We start from the raw sequence: 15,446 nt of genomic DNA, 5'->3' as shown, positions 1-15,446 counted from the left end.
ATCCCATCACACACTGCAGAAGGACAGTTGATCATCTTATTTATTGTAACGTAGTTTATTGTAGAAAAGAAAAATGCATTGTTTTTTTCCATTTAAAGCATAAACAACATAAACTTGTTTTTAGGACATATAAATAAAATGCCTCTTTCTTAAAAAAAACCCAACACATTATATACACTGAAAGTATTGGTCACACTCTTCCAAACCTACTCTAAAGAATCACTATTTGACTCCGTTATGGGAAAATGTAGTGCTTGTTTTCCCCCCTCACATAACACTAACACAATGAGGATTAAATCCAGGAAAAACACATAAATATAAAATTAATGTTATGCAGTATCGGGGTGTATGCACCTCTCTGTAAGTGTACCCATGCATGTGTGCACACTACATTTTGCAACAATGAGTGATAAACAGTGGCATTTAGGCAGATCAGCAACATGTGATAATGTACTGCATAGACTGCAAGAAACTAAAACCACTTCTGGATCTTTACACAGCTTACAGGAAATAAAGTGTTTATTTTTCCACCAAAAAAACCCCCACAATCCTAGATTATGGTCATAATTTTCAATTCTTTGGAGTGTTTCCCAGGGAAAGCTCAGCCTGAACATAAACTGACTTGTCAGAAAAGACAAACATCTCTGATGCAGTTTAGTATTTTCTAAGGTTCATTCAGAGTGCAAACAAAGGGGCTCAAGTGTTTCTCAAAACCATCCAACAAAACCTTATGAACATGTCACCTTGGCACCTTAATGCCAATACAGTCCAGGAGTTTGACATTAACCAAAACAGTCTTTGAAACTGACTAACAAGTGGAGAGCGAGAGGAAAGAAAAAACACAAGTCAGTGTTTATAGAAAGGAGGTGAGCCATTTAGACTCTTTGTATCCATGTGTATCCATCATCACGCTGTGATCTGCAGCACAGTTCTTTAGTCCTGGGTGTTTCACAAGGAGGGGAAGAGAGGGCCACGAAGGTGATGAGGACAATCATTCAGATTCACTTAGGCCACAAGGTCGCCTCCACTCCTGGCCTCTTTCATGAATCCACTTGTTTGATACTGATGAGGGAAAGAAAAATACACAGATAGATTAATCATAAGCCCAGTCTTACACACACACACACTCACACATTTAAATATGTAAAACATCTGTAAAATCACAATTATTTTGGCCAGTGTAGTAACATTATTAATCAAGCAGTGATTGACACTAAAATGTCTTTTTCAGACTTTTTAAATGGCATTGTCTTAATTGTTAAATATAATTTTAATGTTTAAAAGTGTAAATAGAGTTGAGGGAGGTGGAGGACACAGGCTCAACAGAAGTTGGGCCTTGTGTTGGTGTCTCAAAATCATCCAAAATCCCCAAGTCCTCAAATCAAGCACTATTCTTTTATACAATGCTTACTCAGGTAGACGGCTTTATAGCCAACAAGAACAATCAAACTCACCCCACTTGTTGCCCACCAACACTGGACAAGCTGCATGTCGAGTGCTGTAGTCTCCCTCCCCGCTGGCAAACAAATTGTACCAGAACACTGCAGTACCCTGGAAAACAAACAGGCACCAATGGTTAAGTAGTTCTGCACATCATCTCAGAGAGCCAAGACTTGGTTTCCTAAAGTACTTGCAACAGATTTCTCAGAAGTGAAATGATAAATAAAGCAAAATTTAAATACATGTGTTCTCTTGCTATACTGGGATTGTTAAAATGGCAGTTAAAAACATTATAAGAGCATGGGGGCACATGAAAGAATCCTTTTATGAACAAATTGGCAGTTATTTCCGCTAAATGAGCTTATATTGGATGAAAACGCTCCTTTACCATTAATAAAATGTGTTTTGGAGAGAAAAAGTGCTTGAATAAGTATATTTTTCTCTTTTATTATGTACGGTGTGTACTTTATTATGGACATCTGTGACCTTTTTTACAAAATCCTTCAGTTTGTTACATAATAGGATTAGCTGGAAAACCAATATTAATGGACATTTATAAGAGGAGTAATATCAACATTTACCTTTTGAGGCCAAACTGCTGCACCAACATCTGGGAATACTGTGGCTCCACCTGCTGCTACGTCACTCATCTACAACAGAGACAGAAGAAAAATCCAGCAGTGTAATTTAAACAACTTATATGAGATCCTTAGTTTCATATAAAATGAAGTTGAAGATAGAATAGTTCTTGTGTGTAGTATGCAGATTTAATTAACTTTTGTAAAGTAAACACTGTTAATGTGTTTAATCTTATGTTCAATGTATTATTTATGCGGAAGTAGCTGTTAAATTAGCTGCTACAGTATGTGGTTTCTCTGGATAACAGATCAATAACAGATCATTATTTATTTTGCTTCCCAGTGTGTCTAAGTTGGTGTGATCAGCCAAGACTTAAGTTTCCATTTGTTTCCTGCATGCTGAGTCAATTTCTGCTCAGTTATGTTTGGTTTTGTTTAAGCAGTTAGTTCATTTTATTAGTCCGTTTTTTAATTTCTGAGTCTGATTTGAGTTCAGATTATTTGACCTCTTTTGCTGAGGTTCCTAGAACTTATTTCAAATATAATTTTTGTTAATAGTTTTGTGCATTTTTTGAGTAAAATAAAATCCTCCTGTTTCCAAATTTACCCGTGTTCCTCATGACTAACAAGCATGGCCCCTCACTCATGTAAATGCTTTGTGACACTGTTTCAAGGTGAGGAGTCACATGACTTTACGATTAAGTAATAATACTGAACGTACTGTATTTGAATTGAGAATTTAGATGCTATTGTTTCTCTTATCACATCAGCAGAGTAAATTTTGTCCTATCACAGCAAAGACACTAAAGCCCATAGTCACAGATGACAGCTAGCCCCCGATACTATGCTAGCCCTTTGCTAGCACTATGTGCAGTGACAGGGTTCATTCTAAATTTGTATACTGAAACTTAATACGATAGTTTTCTCAGTATTATCAAATATGCAGACTTATAAGTCAACAATGTCTACTTTAATTATAACAATGACTGTGTCACTGACTGCTAAATTAATTTCAGTACCAGCATAGGCAATTAGTATAGTAAAAATCAAACTTCAATAAATAAAAGAAGGTTAATGCTGGTCCAAAGGGGTGATCACTCACATAGAAAAGACACGTTGCAATACGATTCCCAGTTCCCAGCTCTTTAAAGGCATCTGGCTCATCTTTCTGTACGGAGATAACCAATACCATGTTAAACATCCTACCACATTAATGCAGCAGTACATTAACTGTGGCAAACAGAAAAAGAACGTACCCTTCCAAAGTCAAAGTGAGGTTCGTATTGACCTCCAACACCATAATTTGCAACCTGCAGACAAATACATGTAAAAAAAATCAGTTTCTAACAGAGGAAACAGGGAAACTTGTTTGCTTCATTTGGTGGTCATGTACAGTTTTTTGTTGGTTTTGAAATAACTTTTTTACCTGTAACTCTTCTGCAGTGTCCATTTCAAGCCCGGTGACACCTTCAATTCTGTTATTGATCATTTCAATCATTGGATCATCATATTCAGTGAGCCAAGCACTAGAATATAGAAGGGAACACAGAGAAACTGAGAATGAAACAGCATGGGAAACATATTTCAGTAAGGCACACATTTTATCCACTAGATGCTTCTGTAAAAAGTGTCTGAGAGGCATGCTACGCAGGAAACTTGGAATCAAAAGCCAACAAAAACCAACGTGAGTTTGTAAATGGCAATATTAGGATACAGAAGCAAAGTAGAGTTGCAGAGGGAATGGAAAATGGGAACAATATCCAGCTTTACAATATCTAATGAATATCTTTGAAGATATTTCTATAGTGTGGTTTAGGACTAGATAAAATATTTTTTTCTGGCCATAATATCCACTAAAAACAAAATAAAAATGTCCATCCTCTTAACACGAACTTGCAGTTGCCATTATGTGAGAGACAATTCCAACACACTCTAATGTGGGTTGAGGAAAACAAGTTTTTTAAAGACGTTACAAAGGCAGTGAGATGATTCTTCGCCCATATAGCTTCTTCATCATGTTTTTAAGAATGCCTGCAGATCAGCATTAACACGTGTGTCTGTGTGTGTCATCTTTTTTCATTCAGTTTGTACTGATAGGTCATATTTTATAAATGGATATTGAATGAAGCATGAGCCAGTGGATTATTTCCTTAAGTCTCTTGCAGTCGTTTAAATGGAGTTCAAACTGTTCTGATTTCTTCCATCTGTCTGTTACCTCAAGTTCACTCAAGTTAGAAAGACGTGCCGGCTGTCATGCATGCATACAAAACTTTAAAAGAAACACCACACCCTGACACCCACACACATTAATTACCAACTGCAGTAAAACCAAAGAAAGCATGGGGTTTTGGTGGGCTGCTAACGTGCTATTTTTAGGATGGGATTTAAATTTGAATTTAAAACAGTGAGCAAGGCATCTATAAAAATTGAACGGTCATTTATCTGCACTACATAGGCCTTTGATGTTTCACAATGTCTCTTTTTTAAAACAGATCTTGTACAAAATATAGAACTACAGAAAAATGGCCTTGTATTGGAAAGTGATTTCCAAACAATGCTATGGGACATAAAAATCCAGCTCAGGTCCAAAACTCAGGTAGCCTGGTATAGATATGAAGTCAAATGAGCAGGGGAAGGGAGAGAGTCCTTCCAAGTGATCTTTGACCCCTTACCTCACAGGGATTTTCCTTGAATGGGGTTCAGTCACCACAGCTCCCGTTAACTACAGCATTTCCAACAGCAGGACACGTAGAAGCAGGAAGAGCAGTATCAAAGAAGGAAGGAAAATGGACTGCGGAAGCACACATGCACAAGGACGGACAAAACATAATAAGGAGGAAAAGAGGGAAAGAAAAGGCAGCTCACAAAAGAAATAATGTTAGTATCAACTAGTAAAAGAGTAATATCTTTCCCCTCTGCTACCTTCATGTGTTACCTCCGTGGAGCAGACACTTGAGCAGAAACAGACCCATAAAAAGGTCCTCAAAAAAGAGTTGGATAATCCAACTCGTCCACAAATAGCTACATATTCAGTCGCGTTAGTAATTTAGCATTTCCCTTTCATTTAGGATTATTTGGGGGGAAAAAGCTACAGATGTTTCTTTATTTTTAGAAAACGTATTTTCAGCAGGAGAGAGTGCTTCAGCTCAAGAGCCTTTAGGATGGCCTTTATGAGGGGCAGAAACATGCAGCTGTGATCAGACGGGAGTACAGAAGAAGACGTGAGCTCAGTTATTAAAGGGGAAAATAAGATTTTCTCCTCCTCATCATCATGCTCTGTCTTACCTTTTACTGATCCTGTAAGAAGCTGTCTCCAGCACTCCTGTGATGGGGTTGGAGATGGTTGCCCTGCGTAGCTGTGAAGCACACACAGATAAACACATAAAGATATTAAAGTATGTGTTGCTAATAACAGCTTTGACCTCCCATCCTTTGCCATCCCAAACCACCTATGAAATCCTAAAATCTGAACTGCTTACTCGTGGTTTTGCCAGCTGCTTGATTCTCTCAATTTCTGCATCAGAGATGATGTCAAGGTAGCGAACAATGTAGGGGCGGTCCCACTCATCCTGCTGTTTGACGGGCGCCAGCAGTAAACTGGGGTTACGATTGTTATCGTAGTAACGACAGAACAACCTGCTCTGCCTACGAGGCGTCTGATTTAGAGAAAAGAAAAGAGCACACAAAAAGTTAAAACTGAGCTGCAGTATGCAAGTTATAAATTGCTTTCAGCTCTTCCTCACCATTTTGATACCCTCTCCACGGCAAAGCATCTCATATTTCTCCCTTTCTGGGATCAGAGAGAAAGCCTTTTTGGACTTCTTCTGCTTCTTCTTCTTTTCAGCTGTTTCTCTTTTCTCGCGCTCCTTCTGTTTTGGAGCTTCTTCCTCTGCAGCCTTTTTTTGCTTCTCCAACTGAAACTCAAAGTACTTCAGGTTGCTCTTGCCACGCGGGTGCTCTGGGTCTATGTGTGAAAAACCAGGAGAAAACATCAGTGGTGATTACAAGCAGCAATGCAAACTAAAACAACATCGCTTCTAACATGACAAATATACGCCATCAGTCAGTAATGATGACTTCAACTCAGATGGAGGACTACTGTCAAAAGCTGCAGTCTGAGACATTGCAATCCATTGGGACAATGTCCTTCGGGTGCTTTGGCACCCTTTTAGCAGGACATGGCCCAGGAAGCAACATAACTTTCAAAATAACAGCAAGGGGACTGTTTACTACTGCTAAACTGATAGCCGACAGTGTCACTTTCTTGGACAGAAGAAAACAGCAGTACAAATGGTTTGTACCTTTGAATTGGTGCACTGATTGGCAAAGAGGTGTGATGGAGACAGCAGCTCGGGTAAGGAAGCTATTTCGCACTCTATTGGTTTTGAGCTTTGATTGTTTTAAATCCTTCTACTAGTTCATAACGTACTCAGTGATTTGCCCCCCCCCCACACACACAAGTACATCTCTCACTTGCTGGGTGTCTATAACCCAATAAGACCTCTCAAGTCATCAGGTGCAGATCTTTTAACTGTCCCCAGAATTCGATCTAAGTGTGCTGAGGGTGCTTTCAGTTTCTGTTGCTCTGTTCTTTGGAACAAGCTTCCTATTCATCTGAGGTCAATTACAATCATGTCTACATTCAAAAACAAACTTAACTTAACATAAAACCTTTATTTTTCTCACACACTTACACTTAATAACACTTTTGTGTACGTGCTTGTCTGTGTGTATGTTACCATGCACGTTATTCCTTTGTACAGTTTAGTTTTTTTGTTTTTACAAGCCTTAAGGCATTGCAGACTTACATGGGTTTTTAATGTTTTTATATTTTATGTTAAGCACACTGAGTTTATGTGTAAAATATAATATAAATATATAAATATAATATAATAAAAATATCAATAAAATTGACATTAACACTGCTTTGGAAAGTCTGGCAGTGGTTTAAACTGTACCTGGACACACTGAAATCCTCTCTTATCCCTGGTTAATCCGTAACGTCAATAAATAAAAGGGGACAAGTGACAAAGTCTCTAAAAAAAAGCAATACCCGGTCATTTTTAAAAAATAGATTTCACCGCTCTGTGAATTGTGCTATACAGATAACTGTTTTGCTGGTACAAACAGCAGCGTTTTGAGACAAGACCCCACAGATTTGTTACAGCACAGATGTTATGCCCCAACATAGCAACTGCCTGAACTGTTTATGTCTGTCTGGCTCGGAAATGTTGACCTGTGCCTCACCTCTGTTTAGTCTGTCCTTCAGTCTAAACCTTGCTTAAAATACCCAACAATAATTTATTTTGTTTGGCCAAATTAAAGCAAGTTCCACACTATTACAGTCTTACTTCTTAATTCTTTAGAATATGAAGAGACTCACCCAGTTCAACCAACCTCTTTGTATACTCCATTGCACGCTCCATCTCCCCCTGCTGGTAAATGGCGTAGCTGAGGTAGTCGATCACTGTCACCTTATCTAAAGTGGACTCCTCTCCCTCATCGAGCTGTTTCAGGGCCTGGGCCATCCACAGCTCTGTGTGGTAGTAATCGGCATCGGAGTAGGCAATTTTCCCCAGCTCAAAACAGTCCTCTGCTGTCATGTGGCTCTTGTATTTCACTCCTAGTTAGGAGTACACACAGGAGGGGGGGAAAAGAAATCAGAAAACAATCAAACCCTTCCCCCAAAAAACTCACATAGTCTGACATTTATTGTGACTTTCGTGGCAGTCACTTTGTCTTTATATCTGTACATTGAATCCTTAATGAACAAATAGGCCCATGGGCATGTGAACTCATGCCATTTATGTGTGACATGCAACTGTTCGGAGGATTTTACCAGGTAAGTTTCCCGTAGAGATTGTGTTGGCATCAAGTCTGTAAGTGTCTTGTAACCGGATGAGAGCTTTGGCAGCTCCGGTCTGGTCCTCGTCATTTGGGAAGTGCTGTCTCTGGATGGTCAGGTTGGAAATAAATCCTGAGAAAAATGGCACGATAAAGTATTCTATGTGTGGGCACATTAATCACTCAAAGTGACATTTAACACTTTCTCTTAAAATTTCATGAGGTGAACAGTTAGATGGGAGTTTCATCCATCCACATACACCTAAAACAAACAAGTCAATGTTTTAGTGTACTTCTGTGTTGCACTTTTTCTGCAAGTTTTTACCACTCATTTATAAAACCAAATATTACAGTGTTATTATTTGAACCTGGGCTTTACTGTTCATACCTCCAGTGGTGTCACGGAGCACAAGACTCTCCAGGTCCCCCCACTCTGTGTTCAACCTCTTCACCAGTTTGAAGGCATTCACAGGGTGTCCCAGAAAGCCTTCAGGGTCCTGCGTGGCAGTAACTGTCAAGGAATCCAATTTTTCAGCCCACCTATCACAAAAAAGGTAATATGGATTAAAGTGTGTTGATTACACTTGTAAGCAAGCTACCTATTATTACGGCTGTCATATATAATATTTATGGAGTTTTAGGAAAGCAACTTCAGAAATTAAACATGGAGCTAACCACAATGTTTATAGACACTTGCAAATTATTTTTTTAAATGAAGTTGATAGCTGTATATATTATCAATTATCAAGCTATATTATCAGTCATTATCAATCAATATTATCATCCAAATCCAATAAGCAACAATAAACCCAATAAACAATAAACCTGTCAGAATTAAATCCTCGTTTACTGCTGACTCAGCTCTGTAATGTGTCCTAAAGCATCACGGATCACAGGTCCTAACTTCATCCAGTGAATGAGGGCCAGGTTAGGGTTGATCTTTTCATACAGGAGTGTGGCTTCTCCACACAGCAGCTGTACCAGTTGCAACACCAACTAACTGTGCAGGTAACATTAATTCAGAGACCCACTCCTCCATATCAAAGTTTTCTAACTGTGCGATGTGAGTCAGCTGCCCCGGTACATAACTGTAGTTAAGAAAGTTGAAATAAGAAGCTGCATATCTCATCTTTGTAGGGGATTCTGATGGAAATGATCAGACATGTGGTTAACACAGTTGGAATGTTTCTGCACTCCGTATCCTTTTTATTTCTCTCTATTTTAGCTAGCGATTGCGGTGCTTGGTTGACTCTGGCACTGGGATAAAAATAATTCAGCAGATGCAAGGACATGACGACGAGAAGGGAGAAATGCCCCCAGCAGCAAATCACACCCAGGAGTTGACAAACTCACCGTTTGATCTGCTCTAGTTTGCTCTCCTCTGCTCTGATGTAGTCCTTCAAAGAGGTGACGAGATCTTTTTCTGTGTACAACAGATCTGTCATCTGGCCTGAAAGAAACAAACACATATTAATTGCAAACACTGAAATGATAAACTATACTAATCTTATAAAATTAGTACAAGCTTTAAAATTTCTTGGCCTTGTGTCTGTGTAGTAACATAACACAAGTCTTTTACCTGTAGAAGTGAAGAAGTCAGCGTGGGCTGAGAGCGACTGCAGGCAGCTCAGCAGCAATAAACAGTAACACGGCAGCTCCATTCTGATAAAGAGTGAGAGAAGAGCATTAAATTAATAAAACATGCAGATTAAAAGAGTCAGTGAATGACCTACCTATTTTGAAGACATTTTAATTTCTATGACAAGGTATCACCATAATCCAATTTATTCTAGTCATATAATTAAAGAGCTAAACCAGACACACTACTAAAATATGTCTGGTTTAGCTTTGAGGCTGGCAGTTAGGCCTGGGACAGGCAGCACTGTGATCTTTTGTTTCTTGCAGCCACAAATTACAGGAGAATGCATGACTCCATTGTGCATTCTCACATGCACTTCTTTATACTTCAAATAGTATAAAGAAGTACCACGCAAATTTTACTGTGGTGCTAATTTTTTTTCTTACCCACATAACAGAAATTCAGAGCAAATGTGCAAGAATTTTACTTTTAAATATTCTGGGATGTCCACAACATGCCACATGCCATGATTGACATCAAATTAGATCACTTATTTATCTCAAGAATGTACTAAAAAATTCCAAACTACTAAGACTGTAAATATACCCAAACCGAACCATGTTGGCCAGTGGCACATCATATTTTGGCTTTTTGTTTTTCAAAAGAAAAATAGCAAGAGAGCAGACTTGGACAAAAGTTTTGGAAAGAAATTAAGCCAAAAGAATCAAGACCAAAAATCCCCCACATTATAAAACGCCTGCTGCTTGACCAAGTGAGATGGTTTGTTATAAATATAGTGTAAACACAAATACACACACACACACACCCATAAGCGCACAGGCAAAATGAAGATCATGAAGCGTACATAAACTATTCAGTGTAAGCCAGCAGCAGGCTGAGGCAGGTTCGACTCTGCCACAAGGGCAAGTCTTGAATGAGAATAAAAAATAGAGTGACTTCATATGAGATTTCAATTTAGGTCAGCAGAAGGAAGCAGAGAGGGTGGAAAAAAAAACCTGAAGCAAGACACAACTTACCATTATCCTCTACTGCTACCAAGCTACTTCTGCAACTGCATAATGTGTGCTGCCACTTAAAAGCCATAAACAGCCTCTTACACTTTCTGATTTCCAAGATAAAAGTTTTGAAGAATGCAATTATTGTACCCAGGAAGGGTAATTACTACAATTTTCTTTCACACTCAGTTAAGTGTGATGCAAAAATGATAGCTGTATATTGAACATTTCTAATTTCAAACCAAGTGTTCTGGTCATGCCACACATGGAAGTGAAAGGAGGTGATTGTGTTAATAAGCATGTTGGTACATCCCATATTTAAAAAAAAACTAAGAATAAAAACAAAGTCTTACTGACCTAGAAACCAGTTCATGTGTAATCTAAAAGGCAACTCCTTTTGGTTGGACCACAGGGTTCGCGTTTCCTCAAAAGTATCCACCCTTAAAAATTCCTTGGATGGATATAAATCCATAAAGTCATGTGATAAAGCAATTTGCTAGTTTACTTGCCTTTATCCTGTCATGTCACTTGTACCACTTCCTGCTTTCCTAATCAACTTTCAGCTATAGGGCTGTAAACGTTGTACCAGGCAGCAGCAACAGCCACAATGAGAGTGAAATAAGTGTTAAAAAAGTGTTAAAAGAAAGAGCTCGAAATCCTTAGACATCTAGAATTGGATGTTGGTGCATATTTAGTACCTTAAAAACAAAAACAAAAAAACCCAAAAACCTCTAAAACTTATTTACCTGTTATGATGAGAATATAACTAATCCATAGTATACATAAGGAATATTTAAGATAAATACAGGGGGGGGACGTAATGAAACGAACAACACCCAGACAAAAAAAGCACAATTTTAATAGCCTAACTGGCTTCGCAATACGTTATACCAAGTTTAAACCTGCTCCTGACAAAAACAATTTTATTTTTGAGAGTCTGCCCTGAGAAACTTCCTTCATCGCACAAAATGTCTCCAAGTTTTCCAGCTATGGAGTCAGATAGCACAGGACGTGCATGGAAGAGGACTGCCACGTCTTCGCCACTCCCTCCTGTGTGAAGACTGCACACTGCCCGATGGAGAGTCTGATATTACCTGCAAAACTCAGTCAATGAAAGCTGCAGACTGAACTGCAGCAGGAAGGCTTTTACTTCTTGGTTGGTGTTTTTTGGGGAGTTACATATAAACAAAGTTTGTAGCTCGATATGACATTTTATCTCCTTGTCACTATGAAATATGACAGACTAAATGTGAAAAATGTTTGCCATTAACAAATAAAATGTATAGAGGCTGTTAAATGAGGCATAAAGCAATATGACGGCAGAAGCATCCCACGCTGCATTGCGCTGGAATGCCGGAAAACTAAAGCTAGCTAAAGTTTCACAGGGAAAAGCCAGGTTACGTTTTCTTTTCTTGCTATTTTCTAGTTTAACTAACTGGTTCAGGTCATCTCATTGCCTCCTGCTTAGTTTAGTAGTATAATCTTTGTTTTGACCCACAACACAGAAACCTAAAACTTGGCTTACTTTTGTTCTACTTTTCATTGCCGCTAGCTCAAAGCTCGCACAGCAAACAACGGTTGCTGTTGGTAACAGCGACAAACACTGTGAAAAGACGTAATCTGTAAACTGGTGACTATCTGAAATGTAAACACATTTTCTAGATAAGCCTACATTTCTTATCTCACTCAAGGGGTCGATAGTCACCTAATCGAGAGCATCCTGTAGCAGAAGCCGTCGGGGTCTCTCCCTGAAGCCCACACCGATTCAGTGAAGTTAACGGTCTGAAGTTGGAGACTCGGTCCGGTGGCTCTTCCTGTCTGTGATGATTCGGTGTACTATTGGCTATCTGGTGGTTCGGGCTGTATTTCTAAAAGGATGGGGCTCGATGCTACGTGCAGACTCACATGCATACACTCTCTGCTTCTGAAAACTTAGGGGGCTGTCGTTTGTAAATTGTTAGGGGAGGTGCCTGTAATAGTGTTGACCCGTACCGACACGACCGAAGATGAGTATTTTGGTGTTTAATGTGGAAATCGTTCCAGTGAGGTCACATGCCACGTGTTAAAAGACTGCCGATAGATATTTTCTTTCTCCTCTTTCTCTAAAACCTATGTGCTCAACTTTGCATGTATGCATCTGCACTCCGGGCCCATCATCTCCATTCAACAGATGTTTTGTGTAGTTTTGTAACGTTTACATTGAACGAACAGACATTTTTCATCATCTTCCTCCCACATTCCAGAAAAATTATTCTTACTAGCTTCACAAAAAGAAAAAAAAAAGGTGTGGGATGGTAGGGAGTGAATTCCTTCTGCATTCAGCTGAATTCAACAGGGTGGAGCTACGTGTGTGTGTGTGTGTGTGCGCGCAGAGGGGCAAATTGTTAACTGCATTATGTCTCAACTGAAATGCCCAGTGTAAACACTACAGACTGTATATGTCTGTGATAAACACTGGCTATTTGCAAGCCTTTGTCATCTTAGATATCCACATGAGCAACGCTGCAAAACAGGTAGTATCTCAGTATCAGCACATCATTACATCACTGAGTGAAACTGAAGATAATAAACCTTTCTTATGTAAAGTTAAATAAAATTTCCTTATTAATGTACATGTTCTATCAACTGTCACCAAGCAAAATGTCATAAGTGTTATACTGAGGCTTACAGAGGTTACAAATTCAACATCTGTATAATCTGAAATATGACAGCTTAGAGTGAGGACTTGGATAGTGAACCGAGATCGAGTGTTTTCCCTGCAGCTTCTCAGTCTCCACTTAAGAAGAAAAAAAAGTATACTGCTTTCCGTTCCCATTTTCCCCGCAGTCATCAACAGATGTCGTCCAAGTCGGTAAGTCTGCTCCCAAACAGCTGCTCCTCATAAGTCAGTATCTGACGCAGGAAGTTCACATTGGGGGCTGTGCATTCCCTTTTTTCTTTGAAACTGCAGTGGACCAGGCTCAGACTTAAGTGCAGTGTTAATGAAGCTGGATGTCAGTGGCAGTGCCTCCACCAGGTTCTAGTAGCATAGTGATTAAAATAGCATTAGGACTGTCGGCAGTGGTGTTGACTACATGTGTGATATCTAGATTCTTGATAATTCGATCCTCCAGGATCGCAGTGGGGGCTTGGCTTTCAGGTTCATGCAGAGGAAAGGGTAACGGGCATGTAAAGCTGAGAATTCTCCCAGCATGATGACAAGGTCCATTTCTAAAGCACTGAGCTGTAAAAAAATCAGGATTGGAGGTCTGGGGAGTCGGCCCTGACCTTTACACCACCCACTGAAATATGCAGTGAGAAACCTTGAGACAAAAATGCAGATTCAGCTAGATACAGTCAGCATAATTCAAAGAGACAAGCAAGTTTACCTCATCATAAATATATGGCTTTCTTGGTAATTCAATAAGGCTGTAGCTCAAAACAATGGTATCAAAATAAACCTATTCACACTAATTTTACAAACATGCTGATGCCTAGCAAATACAGTCTTGACATTCCCATCTAGAATGCCATACTGCTACAATAAGCAAAAGTATATATGTGCATGTGTGACCTGGGCTACATCATTCTCCGCATACAGTAGTATTGTGGAATATTTCTGCAGCTCTATGCAGCTGATTAAACAGCCCAGCTCAAGGTGCATCACTATCACAGCATCCTCTTCATCACCAAATGGCTCCTTATACCTAATACTCATATTTATTCATAATAAAGACATAATTATTATGTATTACTTTATTCCATGTTAATCTTTAAGATTAGCATGTTTATCTTTAAAATGAAAATTCTCTTAATTAACTGTTGCACTCCATCAGTCAAGGATAAGACTATAGTAGGGGTCATGCAAAGCGGGCTGGTCACCCACTGCATTCAGAAGATTGTAAAGTTGCTCACTCAACACAAACTGTTCCTGGAAGAGCAGGAGCCAGCACGGTCTCTGGCTCACACACTGAAATAGAAAGACTACAGTGTCTACATGCAGAGAGAACTGGCAATAAATATACCTGTTTTACTTTTGTTCCAGATAGGTGTGATGGAGGAATGGTTACTGTCTGTACAGTTACCCTCTCTGTTGGAGATTCAATTCACAGCGCTAATTCACAACAATAATACAAAGAAAACAATCATAAGAAATCCCACAAGAAAGCACTTTGGTGACTATGGAAAGGAGAAAAAAAAAAATCCTTTTTGGAAGATGGGGTGGCTATCTGCCATGGCCATGACTGGTTAGGGGTGAGGGGAGGAAGACAGGACTAATGACATGCTGTGGAAGAGAGTGTCAGGGATTAGTTATAATTAATAATTAAATGAGGGGAGGTGTATGAACACATATGTGAACAAACCAAAAATGTGACTAAGGAAGAAACACTCAATGCATTATGGGAATCCCCAAGCAGCCTAGTCCAAACGCAGCACGACTAATGGAGGATTCAGGGTCACCTGATCCAACACTGTTTAATGATTTCTTTGAAGTCTTGTTTTTTTTTTCAGGGTGGAAAGATTTTACAGCATACATCTTTATTTAAGAATAGAGAGACTTAAAAAAAAATTAAGTCCTCAAATTGAAATTTATTTTTGATTTTCTAATCCAGATGGGCTCAAAAGTATATATACAACCTCAAACATATACATACTCCCCCACTAATATTTGGTTAAAGTACCTTAGGAGGTTACACTTTTTTATAAAGACCTTAAAGATATTATACCCTGGAAAAAGAACAGCTCAAACACAGACACAACAGCATTTACCCGGACGGTCCTACAACTATTTCCTTTAAGTTATTTGGCAAATGCATGAGCTGTTCCCTCTAGCCCTTAACTAGAAGAACATCCTACACACGCACGCACGCACGCACGCACGCACACACACACACACACACACACACACACACACACACACACACACACACACACACACACACACAAATAAACATCAGCAAATTTCTCTCAAAAAGCCCAACAAGAGCTGCTACAAATCCTCTCTCAACG

General features: G+C 39.1%; 1 protein-coding gene across 1 annotated transcript; it reads right to left on the bottom strand.

Annotated features, from left to right (window-relative positions):
* Positions 1-22: 22 nt before the first annotated feature.
* p4ha1b (prolyl 4-hydroxylase, alpha polypeptide I b) lies at positions 23-12,387 on the bottom strand. Its single transcript, XM_004551471.4, has 15 exons — positions 12,163-12,387; positions 9,442-9,524; positions 9,216-9,312; positions 8,251-8,402; positions 7,858-7,995; positions 7,402-7,641; positions 5,762-5,982; positions 5,498-5,674; positions 5,304-5,374; positions 3,445-3,544; positions 3,275-3,328; positions 3,121-3,186; positions 2,022-2,090; positions 1,455-1,551; positions 23-1,062 (listed from the first exon to the last, which is right to left on the bottom strand). The coding sequence occupies exons 1-15, from the start codon at positions 12,174-12,176 to the stop codon at positions 992-994; spliced, it is 1,650 nt and encodes a 549-aa protein (XP_004551528.2). The 5' UTR covers positions 12,177-12,387; the 3' UTR covers positions 23-991.
* Between the last annotated feature and the right edge of the window lie 3,059 nt (positions 12,388-15,446).

This window comes from Maylandia zebra, linkage group LG13 (assembly GCF_041146795.1).
Source record: "Maylandia zebra isolate NMK-2024a linkage group LG13, Mzebra_GT3a, whole genome shotgun sequence".
NCBI lineage: Eukaryota > Metazoa > Chordata > Actinopteri > Cichliformes > Cichlidae > Maylandia > Maylandia zebra.
The sequence above is the reverse complement of the archived record's forward strand: the minus strand, read 5'-3'. Positions and strand labels throughout refer to the sequence as shown.

What these genes read in the sequence shown, in the direction of transcription:
- p4ha1b (XM_004551471.4), bottom strand. An exon ending in AAACTAGAGCAGATCAAACG is followed by an intron (nt 8,403 to 9,215) that starts GTGAGTTTGTCA and finishes TTTTTGTGATAG; the next exon opens with GTGGGCTGAAAAATTGGATT. An exon ending in CTCTACGGGAAACTTACCTG is followed by an intron (nt 7,642 to 7,857) that starts GTAAAATCCTCC and finishes ACTCCTAACTAG; the next exon opens with GAGTGAAATACAAGAGCCAC.